Consider the following 13,557-nt stretch of genomic DNA (forward strand, 5'->3'; position numbering starts at 1 on the left):
ATTGCCTACCTCGACGCTGAAACGCCTGCGGCGGAACAGTTTTGGAGCGCTGCCTCATAAATGGTAGATACTGTTCGGTTCGGTGTCAGTATAGTGCCACTGGGTGAGGTGTTGTGTCCGGTGTCTTCGGTATGGTGACCCAATGAATCAGCGCTATAAGTATGCAGACTCTGGGTCCGACCTACTGCAAGGATACACCGTCATGGTATAGCAGAAATAATGTACGAAGTGACGCTAAGTCCCAATCAAACAAATAAAAACGTTCTGTTTTTTTTTTTGTTTTTTTTTAGACAGAGCGGTATTGTATGGTGGCAGGTTCTTGGTAATTGATGAAAACGCCTTATCATGAATCACAGGCAAATAAACGGGCTGGTAGCCAGAGATATGCTGAACTAACTTGCCAGAATAGAATAATAACCGTCGTTCGCAATGATATTTAAGTTTACATCGAGAAGTCAGTTTAAGGCCTACTCATTCAATTAAGTCAGACACTCCGTACATACACTACATTTATTATGCATACTTTGTTCCAACAGAAAGAAATAACCGATCCACCCTATTCGATAGCCGATGAATACAAATAAATACGGTATCTTATCAAATAGTAGCTTCTTTAATGATGCGGAATCAAAAATAACATGCTAAGGCCCATGTGGCAGCTTCCCAATCATCATTATAATAAGGTCTAGTGTAATTTAGTGCCTTCCCACCATATCAGTGGTGTAAGTGCACACTGCCTTTCCACAGTCTAAGACTTTGGATTGTGTGCAATGGCTTAGTGTATAGAGCGTTGGTAAATACGGGTTTCACTCCCGGACTGGGCCTGTCCAAGCCTTTACCATGGCTAATCTTGGCAAAACCTCGATTGGCTCTCAGCACAAGATGAATAGACCAAGTTCCAAGACCGATGTCAGTGTAATGCGACTTGGTGCCTGGTGTTCTCCGCACGGCTTTCCAGTGAGGCAACACTATAAATATATAGGCCTTATGGTCCTATTGCTACAATGTACAAGGAGGCACCGTCTTGATATTACTAAACTGATGTTGCAAGCGACGTTGATCCCCATTCTAATATACACATACTTAGATATTAGTTTGGCCTGTTGGCTATCGACTTACTTTAGAAAGAGCTCTAGTAAATGGTAACTAGTTCTCCGTACTTGGTGCGAACGTCATATAGTGCCCAGTAGACAGAGATACCCTGAAGTATATTGCCAGAATGGAACAGTAAGCGGCATCGTCCATGTAAGTTTACACTCAGAAGGGGAATGTGTAGGAATTGCTCTTAATGGGCGTGGGCTTAGTGTTATTTTTTGATACTGTTGTTGCATGCTGCCAGTTATACCATCAGAACAAACAGGAACTTGACACAAGACTCCTGGAGCCGATGTCGTGTAGGTGAAATATTCCTGAGTATGGCGTAAAACTTCAATCAAATCAACCTCCTGGTTTTGATAAGCATCATCAACGTTTCTCACTTAAATTCATACAAATGTATTTACCTGGATGACTGCAGCCACAAAATATGATACAAGACTCTTTATTACACAGTATCTAAATGTAATGAGTTAATTTTAACTATGGTTTACTAAAACGCAATGACATGCACTTTCCTGAAATATTAAAAATTGGCGTTCAAACCAACTAATTTTGCACAGAAACATTTAATAAATGGCCATATAACACTGGTTTCCGCTATGTGGATGAACAGAGATTACTTTGTTAATAAAATAAAGATGAAATTTATAATAAACAAGCTCAACTCAAAACTATGATACGTGTATGACGATCTCTTACAGTACAAATACATATGTACAAGCAAACGTACAACTCTGATATTCTATCTTTTCAAATAATTTACATGCAGTTTAGTTCTATAAAATCGTATCATAATATATAAAATAAATATTTACCAACATCTACATACAAAGCATACATAACTAAAATTTTGATACAAATGGTAAACATGCCATAAAACGTATAAACGTATAAAAATCTCAACACACTTCTCCAGGACCATATTCCTGTCATACATGGCCATAAATTCATGAGCATTAGTATGGCCACCATCCAAAAGTAACGTAGCACATGATTACAAGCAGTGATCCTTACACAATTCCAAATGTTCTCAACAACAATATCACGACCCGCAGTCATCTGGATTGTAAATGCTCTTCGCGCCCAAACAGCCTATACAGTTATGACTGGCGTCAACGCATGGATAACCTAATTCCACAAACTTATTTGACAGAAGCTTCAAGGCTCACCTACATATTAAAACAATACCAAGCCTCCCACGGCAGAAGTACATGTACTGGTTTATCTTCAACCACAATTTGCTGACAAAAAAGATTGTTCGTTATTGGCAAAATCACAAAACTGACCCCAGACAGACGGAAAAAGGGATTTCTTACGAATGAACATGTGAGAGATAGATTATAAAATACATTTACAAGTTTCGCTGATTGAAGTCTGTAAAGACTATCTATAATTATGTATCTATAATTATGTATCTATAATTATGTATCTATAATTAACATCTCTTCAAACAACCTGTTTTTTTAGTGGCAAATAAAGCATTTTAAATATCAATATCTGGTTCACTGATCAAAGATGTTCCAGTTTATAAGACATACAAAGTTGCAAAGATGTTCCGTTTATAAGACATACAAAGTTGTCACCTCTAACAGTGAGTGACGCCATCTTATGTATGTATGCCTTGCCAAAAGTGAGTTTCTGTAATATAAAGTAAAGGAAACTGATCTAGTTCAAACAAAATCTGTTTCAAGCCAACAGCATTACTCGCGGGTTAAAATTTACATATTTAATAACTATGTATTAAAAAAAAAACATAAACTACTCTGCGATGCAAAAATGCCTATCACACATAAATAGTTACCTGTGATGGTGCTTTCCACGATATGGAGGCACAATGACATGGATAAAATAAATCAAGGTCAAGATCAATGAAAAATAACAGGGTTCTTGCTTGAAAGAGTGAAAAAAAAATACCATCTTTACAAACTATATCATGACCTCAGTGAGTTTGAAAACATTTACCAAGGCCACAGAAAGTAGGTCTTCCAAACCTAGGTGTACATATTGTATTCGAGACAGTGGACTTCCAGGCATTTGCCGTTTTACTCGTGCCAACACGCGTACTCGCTCACATACAGCGGTGAAAACATTGTCTATATAACATGGGAGTTACTAAATAAGCCTCATAAGTCTAAAAGCATGTTTTGTTAATGTTCACAATTTATATACGCTGTGCACATTGTTCTGTTGTCTTTAATACATACTATTACTTCTAGTTATGATCAGCCGTACTTATTTGAATATCGTCCAATGTTGTTCATTTCCCATGTTACCTTTTACCTTGTTGTCTGCTTGTCCCTGACTCATATGAGCCAAGTGCCTGGATGTCCACGGTCTCGAATAAGTGTGATCAACCTGCCTATAAGTGTTTGCACAGAAATGGACAGAAGAATGATTTCTCAATACCTAATTTCTCCAACTTTGGCAGAGTTGTAAAAACAATAATTTATCAAAGATAAAGCACATTTTTTCCCCTACATCTAGTTCAACATTTTACTATCAACAGGCAACCAATATCATGAATGCACCATACAAAATTCCTGACAAGTGTCTAGTCAATGGCACCAGAAAAAATCGTCACCATATCACTGACTACTAATAATGAAAGGAAATATTCCTTCTTGGAACGCGTTCATATACATATATCATGATATGACAAATAAGCGTACACATTCTTCTGTTCTACAAACAGGTCACAAATAAATAAAGCTCAGTGGAGAGAGGTGATTATGAGGTTGGCCTATGCTGGGCCAGGAGATGCCGATGGTTCATGATTTCTGCTGGGGTCAATGGTTGTGCGTCCATGTTTACATGGCATATTGGGGGATGAGATATGGCAACTCGCCATGGGGTCAGCAGAGGATTGGCCTGTTTGTTCTCAATCATGTTTGCCTCTTTTCGCTCCAGTTGTCGTAGCTTTAATTCCAACTCGCTCGGGGAGCTTGGTGAGTTGTTTTCCGCTGACTTATGGGAGTTCTGACTGTCACTGAGATTCTCTACCTCAGGTACCACCTGTAAAGGTCCTGACAGGGGTGACAAGGTTTTCCTGAAAATCAAAACAGTCAATCTCTGATAGGTAATTGTGACTCTGGTCCTGTCTAGCATGCTCTCATGTATGTTTATTTATTTACCTGATTGGTATTGAACATGGTACTGAAACACTTTCCCGTTGTATAACATGGGTTAGGTTTATTCTGATTTGGAAACAGGACAGACACAGGGATGAAATCGAGAAAACCACCCCTCACACCTTGCACAGTAATACTGCCCTTCTTTTTTTTTTTTTGTTTTTTTTGTTTTTGTTTTGTTCGACCTCTTCACTTACTTATTTTTCTGTATTTATTTTGGATAAAAAAGATGAACTCATGCCTGACCGATGGTGGACACCAGAGCCATAAAACAACAGCCCTTCACCAGATATATATATACAAAGAAAGATGGATTCAACTTTACAGGTCAGGGGCAAAATAATTTAGCCATTTAAACTAGTGTATATCCTTTTTCACTAAGAACATGGTGGCACAGCGAGCAAGAGCACAGATCTGGCAAGCTTTATATGGTGTTTGCTACAGCAACAAGATACGTGCTAAGCACAATAAGTATTTATTTATGTATTCTATTGGGGTTTTTACACCGTTCTAAAGAACATTTCACTTACAGCATTATTGCGGGAGGAAATAGGGAGGAGTATAAGGAAAACCCATGACCAAGCACAGGTCGCTGGCACATCTTTTCACAAACAACCAGAGAGGAAGCAAGCATGAGCTGGACATGAACTCACAGTTCAAGCATTGGTAAGGGGCTGATGAGTCACAGAGCTGCACTAGCACACTAATCACTTGGCCAAGGGAAACAATAACCAGGTCTACTAACTTACCATGTGGTGATGATAACATTTAAAGCCTCTAACACTTCTGTGGCTGACAGTCGCTTGGCTGGATCTAACACCAACAGTTTACTGATTACTGACACAGATTTGTCAGACACTCGTCCATCCCTGTACCAACAAAAGCAAAAAAGATGTTTGTATGTTTCCCATTGTTGACTTTATTGTGCTGCCTCAATGAAAGTAATGCTAGCCCAAAAAGACACCAAACATGACCACTCAACATTCACATTAGACTAATGACACTGATTTGACCAGTTTTGGATAGCGCCATTGTAGCAAGTGGCTATCAAGGAAGAAAAAACATTACGAATTTTAAAGCCTCAGACAAGGCATTATTTAACCTGGATCACCGGCTTCCACAAGCTTTTTTTTTTTATGAACAATCGTTCGCAAACTGAGATTGTATCTGAGCAATCATGGGATTACATGGGTTTATCTACTCTCTGATCAAGGGGTCTCACATACATTGTGAATCTGTCAAGTTTACTTCAGCAAATCTTTCCAAGGGACATAACTTTAACAGACAACAGTAACCAGAGTACAGGTGCGGCTAATTACTGCAAAATGTCAGCATTGAAATACAGAAAAATATGTAGCAGAGTCGTTTCCTATTTCCAGCATTTGTTGCCTTAAATTACACGTAGGATTTATTTTGACTCTCAGTCATGGATTATAACAAAATATCCCCACACCCCCAATTTTTTTGACACAGGCTGAAATCGATTTATTTCTCTTCTCAATACTTCATGTGAATACAAGGCAAATGGCCACATTTGGTTTAATCTGCAAAAGTTAAAGGCCATTGTGAGGCCTTCACCATGTAACAATTTAAAATAATCATGAATCAAACCCAACCCATTTACAAATTAGGTGAACATTAAGAATGCCTGTAGATGTACTTACATGGGAATATTGAATTCCGCTGACTTGATCTTTCTGAAGAGTTCCTGAGGTACACTGTCATAGAAGGGGAACTGTCCATACAGCATGGTGAAGAGTACCACCCCTACAGCCCACATGTCACTCGGCTTACCCAGGTAAGGCTTACCTGAAACCAAATAAAACACTTCATCACATAAAAAATGCAAGTGACTACCCAAGGTCAGAAAAGTGAAAAAGTTATCATCATATCCTTGCCACGAACCGTTCTAACATTAGAAAATTGTTCATTACTACACTAACAGTCAAGGGTAACCGAGGAAAAGATTAAATGTATGTACATGTGTATGTGTGTATGCTTGAGCTTTTATGTCATACCTAACCATTTTTCAGTCATATGACAAAGAAAAGTCATTAGGTGTGTGTACGCAAATGATGCCGCCACAGAAGTATCATGCCTAAGACACCAGATATGACACCCCATGTAGTCACATTATACTGACACTGGGCCAATCAGTCCTGTTTCTTAGCTCTATCCTCTCCACTGAGTGCTAAGCCAAGCAGCAAAAAGTACAATTTTTAAAGTCAAAAAAAGATTACACCTGCACTCAAGCTCTCTTATCCTTTGTACAACACAGTATTTTGCTGGTAAAATCCAGTATTTTAATATTACAGAAAGTAATTACCAAACACAAGCAATACTTTTGCACAAGGCTGTTATCAAGGAGTAGAGAGAGAGTTTTTTGATTATGAGTGTAATTCCAACGCATGTCTCTTAGTCCTTATCTGCCAGCCATACTCCAGTTATTTTACAAAGGGGAGATAACTCTGATTAAGACACAAATCTCCATTGCTAGCCAGGATGAAACAGTAAATGCATGTTTGGGATTTTACATCGCAATTAACAATTTTTCAGTCAAATGACAACGCGGAGTCTCTAGGTGTGTACACATACTGTATATCTTGTGGCAGGGCAAGCCCATGCTGCCAAAGTGCTGCCGCCACTGAAGTATCATGCTGAAGACATCAGACATGACCTAGGCAGGATGAAAGCATTCCATGGAGCCATGCCACTAGCATGCCAATTTCCTGTTCATGGTTTGTCTGTAATGAGCTTCTGGACTGATTGTGCAAGGAATAGTGGGTTACTTTAATCACAGACCAATGCACTATTCTACATCTTCATACCAAATAACTGCCACTGGGTTGTTTCTGGACTGAAGTGGCGTACCCTTGAGAGTATTTTTCATGAATGGTACCGTATCCTGGTACATGCAGTATAGTTACCACTTACCACTGAGTACATCAGGACTGATGTAAGCGGGACTCCCTCTCTGATCTTTGAGCGGATCATTCTCAGACACCAAGTGTTTCCCCAGACAGAAGTTTGTGATCACAATCCTCCGTGTTCTTTTGTTCAGGACCATGTTGCCAAGTTTGAGGTCACGATGCACAATGTTTTTCTGAAGAAATTGTATACATGTACATATATGATGCAAATGTGCACCTGTAATATGCAATAATACACAATCTACAAAATTATGTTCAACAAATGTGAATACATATAAATTTCACATTATCATCACATTTTGATGGTCGTGTGGTCGTATGGTCTGAAGAATGCAAGAGAGTCCGGTCAAGTCAAACAGTTTAAATTAACTCCCTGTGGTGGAGGGGCTATGTAATGGTACACCTGGTGACAGCTTACTGTGACTGGATGAGACGTCACACCTGGCAGGTGCAAAATGGTTTACCATTGAACATTTCCACTAAAAGGCACATGTACGTGGTTTCGACCTTATGATTTATTTATTTGATTGGTGTTTTATGCTGCGCTCAAGAATATTTCACTTATATGACAGTGGCCAGCTTTATGGTGGGAGGAAACCCACCACCATCCACAGGTTGCTGACGGACCTTACCACAAACAGCCGGAGAGGACCAACCTCATGAAGGCCAAGTCTTCAATCATTTACTTCAATTACACTAGTAGGTTTATTTTATACTTATTTATTTATATACTTATGTGATTGATGCCACAACGGTGGCCAGTATGACTGTCAGATAGAACCGAGCCCTGGGGGAACCCACTAATATCCGCAGGTTACTGCCAGACCTTCCCAGGAGTTTACGTGATACACAACAAACATTAATGTCCACTAAGAGATACTACATGTAAGTTGTCCTCACCTTATGAAGGCACTCCACCACTCTGACAACATCATAAAATATAATAATGGCTTCTTTTTCTGAGAGCTTCTTCTCCTTGATGACGTAGTGTTGTAGATTGATGAGGTCTGCGTTCTGGTCGCTGAAGTCGTGGGGTATTAAACAGTCCAAAACTAGGCACAGTCTGTTCTTCTTCCTGCCCGTGTAGTCTATAGCGCCCTGGGAGTTCAGGCTGTCCACTTCTTCCCACGCCTCATCCTGTAGTATCAGGGAGCAAAGAAAAGCAAGAATTAATTAAAGCTGTTATCCAACAGCACTGCCGGGTCCACGCCACAAGTCTTTTACCACTTCTGGTAGTCTGGTGTTTATAAAGTTCATGATAATGGGAAAAAAATGTCCCAAAAAATGGAAAGGAATGTACTGAATTTGAGCCTTAGACTGCCAGGCATCGTTTACAACTTGCCAAGTACTGAAGACTAGACTGGTTTTTTGTTGATAACGTGAAAACAAGATAAAGTACAAAAAACAATTCTTACAGATTTGTAATCGTGCACATCAAGGGGCTCCAGTTAGTGTGTTTGTTTAATGATTTTAAGCTGTTTTAAAAATTGACCTACTTATGAATATCTTGATATGTTTAGCACTTTTGGAGAAGAAGATTTTGTTAGCTTTTTAATATATTTCAGGGGGGGGGGGGGCTCCGTGGCTCAGTTGGTTAGCGCGCTAGCGCAGCGTAGTGACCCAGAAGCCTCTCATCAATGCGGTTATGAGTTCAAGACCAGCTCATGCAGGTTTCCTCTCCGGCCGTACGTGCGAAGGTCTGCCAGCAACCTGCGGATGGTCGTGGGTTTGCCCCGGGCTCTGCCCGATTTCCACCCACCACAATGCTGGCCGCCGTCGTATAAGTGAAGTATTCTTGAGTACGGCGTAAAACACCAATTAAAAAAAAAAAAAAATATTTCAAAATTGCCACTAAATCATGCGAGTGGAAAAACAGCACAAAACGTCAAAAATTGCTTCATATGTTCTTCATTAAGACTCCAAACTTAATTTCTACCTTTACCAGTTTTCTAGATATTGCAATTTTATGAGTTGATTAAGAATAATAATAATAATAATTCTAACAATTTAAAGAGGAGTCCCGCTACGATACTATTAAATTCATCCATTGGTTATAATATAAACGTAGACAACTGAACAGATATCTGACAGATTGTGCCAGGCATTATTGGAAGGAGTATTTGCACTGTAGTGTACAGCAAACATCTAAATGCACAGCTACATGTAACTAAAACTGTAGCTTAAGAAAAATCCCTTACACTGCAACTGCTCTGTGCAATTTTGTTCTTTCTCTTCCTGCGAGAAAGCTGGCAAACTCCACAATGCTTCCATTTGTGCTGGACACAATTTTCACTCAGGAATAATTCACTCATTTTACACAGAGGAAGGGATTACAGGGGGATGAACCCTGCAGAACTCCGGGAGGAAACGGTGCAACCTGCTTCATTTACAACACACATTGTATAGAGGTATAAATGGGGTAAGTGTACCTTGAAGAGCCCATGGTGATGAACGACCCCATCCTGGTTGTGTAACAGTGAGAGAAGCGAGTACTCTGTGTGTAGTAACATCTTGCCCTGTCTGTCATCCTGACTCTCTCTGCCTGGGTCCTCCAGGGTCAGGATCTGAGAAAACACAACCGTGACAAACACTACAATACAGCAGATCATAAAACTTCAAAGGCCTGAGGTGAGCTTACACCAAGTCACCTTATTCTACACGAATCCACCATGTAGATGTATCTCACTTATCATCCAAACAGCACAGACTTCTTCCTATTCTGTACATGGAGGAGACCTGAACTTAAAGCGACTGGATGGGTGAGAGGCTCCTAGGGCACTGTGCCGCACTGACATGCTAACCATATCGGCCACGGAGGCTCCCTCTTGCTGCTTTATATTTCCAGAGATGCACAGTACATGTACGTAAAACTACACTCTCCACACATGCCAGCTAGTGGAATGAATGTGAACTGTGTTAGCCCTGGTAAAGATGTTCTTGCACTAAACAAGAGAACCATCAACCTGACCACTGCAGCTTGAACATCAATGCTATCAAACACGCGTAATATGTACGCTTTATAAACAGGCACAGGGTCACAAAGGGTGGAAGGTTCATGGTGTAATTACACTTAACAAACAGTACATATACCTTCAGCGTGTAAAAATCATCTGTTCCTTCTTTCCTGGCTAAACACTGTACAATACTTCTCACTGGAGATGAACCTAACCTAGGACCTGTCAATCAAAAAGTGTACTAATTATTCAGATTATCCCTAAATTAAATTCACATTAGGACTATCCATAAGCACCAATCATCATGGTAAAACAAACAGATTTGATTAAGACCTTTTTTAGTGAGAACCTGAATAACTAGTGTTGTATATTGTAGAACAATTATTGCTATAAACAACATAAAGCCCTACCATAAAGTACAAATGTCAGTGAACCAACCATTCAGATGTGTCACTTTTAAATGTAAATTCCAGCAACTTTCATACTTTAATAAAGTTTTTTCCTTTCATGCACAGATTTTCACCATGAGGGCAAGAGTATCAATAAGTTCCATATTGATAGTTTTAAGCGAAGTTATCTAAAACAGACTTCATACATGGCCTTCTCAGCACCCCTGACCACTTACTCCCTTACATGGCCTTGAGGACATATACTGTGACTTCATTTTTACCTACAGTACATGTAGTCTTTCTTACCAACTCTTATTAGCACACATACATGGACAATCCTGTGTACTGAAGACTGAACAATTCCTGAAAGCTATTCATAATGTGTATCATTTAAATGGAAATAAACAATATCAGAGTTCAGGCAAACAAGCTCAGGCAAACAATTATACCTAGAAAATAGGGCCCAGCACGCTTAATAGACTTCGGGTTAGGTTTGTTATCACTGTTCAATCCCTTGAACGTTTCTACATTGTTACTGATGGTGGAGGATTTTCGGCGTAGCTTGTCGATCTTTGATCTCTTGGAAGGTCTACGGGTAGACTCATCTCCGGGGTCGGGTGCTGAAGCTAACTGTTCACGCTTCATGTTTGTGGCCTGTCTTCAGGCCTCCTATGTCACCTCAAACACATCAGGATACGCTGAAATACAGTAATAAACAGTACAGTTCATCCAAGAATCTGCATTTCATAATAACATTTAAGAAGCGGGTTTACAATGTCATCATCAGAAAATAAGGCGTTAACAAGTAAAATTCCCAGACTGCTAAAATTTCCTTGTCCCAATCAACTGTGCCCTTGGGCCCTACCCAGTTTCCTCCCACCATAATCACCACCGTCATATAAGTGAAATATTCTAGGTTATGGCTCATAACACCTAACAAATAAATAAATAAATAATCTCTGGCGACATAGATGATAACTCCTATAATGCTTTAATACAGATGTCCGCAAAAACATTAGTGAGCACATTGGACCAATTGATGGACTGATTACTGTTTAGCACCATACTCAAAAATTTCTGACTAATATGACGGCAGTCAATTTTACAGTGAAAGAAATAAGAGTATCCATAGTAAACCACTGACCTTTATCACCGTAAGTACTGACGTACTGACAAACTTCCCCGTGTGTAATGTAGACTTCCACGCCATATTAGTAGAAGCTAGGATACAATATGACATCTTGGTCTACACAGCACAATAACACTGTGCAAACAGCTACACAAGCCTCATTGAACACTTATTAGAGCAGGGTAATCTACCAATTTTCTGTTCAGGGCTGAAATTGAGCTCCATTTACCTCGTGCCCGAGGCCAAAGGGGTAAGCATATTTGTACATCTACTTGAATAGATATAGTCCAAGAATGCTCTGGTGTTAAGTTTCGCAAGATTTTGTCAGCCAAGGATAGCCCAAACCAATGTTAAGAGCGTGCTGAATGTATAAAACCGGATGTAGATATCTGCCCTTGTCAAATATGTCCAGGCTGGCAGTGCAGCCGAGTGAGTCGCTTTGAGCATTAGCACTTGAGTATTAGATCCTCAAGACAATGCAGCCTTGAAAGTACTCAATCGACACTATGTCTGCGATAGATCTGCAGACGAAAAGTTAAGGACCATTAGTTTGGGGACAACCTTGGCCGACCAAAATTTCTGTCAAACTTAAGTTAGTATTTATTTATTTATTTGATTGGTGTTTTACGCCATACTCAAAATTATTTCACTTATACGACGGCGGCCAGTATTATGCTGGTGGAAACCGGGCAGAGCCCGGGGGACACCCACAACCATCCGCACGTTGCTGACAGACCTTCCCACGTACGGCCAGAGAGGAAGCCAGCATGAACTCACAGCGACCACATTGGTGAGAGACTCCTGAGTCATAACGCTGCGCTAACGCGCTAACCAACTGCGCCACGGAGGCGCCAACTTAAGTTAGAAAAATCTCGGACTAGTATACTTGTAGCCTACACAGTACCTACAATTTCGTTTAGCCTCAGGAGACATATTGCCATTATTCTGAACTCTAGTGAAGCAATATCATGAAAATAATGTCACTGAGAACGCGTGTGTTATATTGGTTCAAGTGATATTACTCTTGATGTCAACAAATCATCCCAAGTAATGACTTGTAACGAAAACTGGACGCTTTGAAGCAAGGATAGTAAGCTGCGATCTGAAGATGTTTTTTACACTTCCAACTGGAAACCAAGTTCCCCCAACATAACTCCGTGTCTTACCTATATTGACAGCTCTTATGATAAACCTGAATCAATAAACATTGACCATTTGTGTTAATTCTGAAACTAAATTCAAGTTTTTCAGCATCACATCACAATTTCAAACCGGAAAATGCTCAAAGATGTACTGAGACACGCGCAAGCGCATTCCTGAATAGATACTCCGGTACACTTGGCCTGTGTCCTTCACAGCCTGGGTCCAACCCAAGCTGCTCAGATCAAGGCACAGCTCAAAACTATGCCATGATTCTTCTACCCCATGTGCATGCAGTTCCTCTTCTTGTCACGGTCTTAATTTACAGCATAAAGCTTTTCCATGCATAGTTCGGTGTTTTCTTTTTGCCCACAGTCAAACTCACCGGTGTTAAGTAATACATTTACGGTGGGATTAAGCTGGCTGTTGCCTAATGTCGGCATATGATACACATATCTCGAACGTAGGCCCAGGTGCATTTATATTTTAGCGCCTATTCAAAACTTCAATGGGGTTGCCCAGTGCTCAGTAGTTTATACTGTTTTATGAGTAGAGGATAATTTACTTAGAATTTGCATTTAGGTGTTTACGGTATTGGTATATATTTATTTATGCTACTTTTAGGTTTTCAAAGTTTTATGTAAGAGGTCATATATATACGGAGCCGAAAAAGGGAGATGGCGATTTTCCTTTTTTTTTCTTTTTTTTTTCTCATCTGTACGTTTTTTTTATGTTAAGAAGACAGAAAAAAGAGAAAAATTCCCAGAAAAAGATTGCGGGCCCCGAGTG

General features: G+C 39.8%; 1 protein-coding gene across 1 annotated transcript; it reads right to left on the reverse strand.

Moving 5' to 3' along the window:
• Positions 1-314: 314 nt before the first annotated feature.
• Positions 315-12,921, reverse strand: LOC135471971 (serine/threonine-protein kinase 40-like). The gene is made up of 9 exons (XM_064751441.1): positions 12,795-12,921; positions 10,949-11,197; positions 10,247-10,332; positions 9,586-9,720; positions 8,057-8,293; positions 7,161-7,329; positions 5,891-6,035; positions 4,976-5,095; positions 315-4,144 (listed from the first exon to the last, which is right to left on the reverse strand). The coding sequence occupies exons 2-9, from the start codon at positions 11,142-11,144 to the stop codon at positions 3,826-3,828; spliced, it is 1,407 nt and encodes a 468-aa protein (XP_064607511.1). The 5' UTR covers positions 11,145-11,197; positions 12,795-12,921; the 3' UTR covers positions 315-3,825.
• Positions 12,922-13,557: the final 636 nt, after the last annotated feature.

Source organism: Liolophura sinensis, chromosome 1 (assembly GCF_032854445.1).
Source record: "Liolophura sinensis isolate JHLJ2023 chromosome 1, CUHK_Ljap_v2, whole genome shotgun sequence".
NCBI lineage: Eukaryota > Metazoa > Mollusca > Polyplacophora > Chitonida > Chitonidae > Liolophura > Liolophura sinensis.

Bases quoted from the DNA above. Each gene is read 5' to 3' on its own strand.
- LOC135471971 (XM_064751441.1), bottom strand. From the start codon at position 11,144: ATGAAGCGTGAACAGTTAGCTTCAGCACCCGACCCCGGAGATGAGTCT. The intron at 10,333-10,948 runs GTATAATTGTTT...TTTGATTGACAG, and splicing joins TGCTGGGCCCTATTTTCTAG to GTCCTAGGTTAGGTTCATCT. The intron at 5,096-5,890 runs GTAAGTACATCT...TTGTTGGTACAG, and splicing joins GCGGAATTCAATATTCCCAT to GGATGGACGAGTGTCTGACA.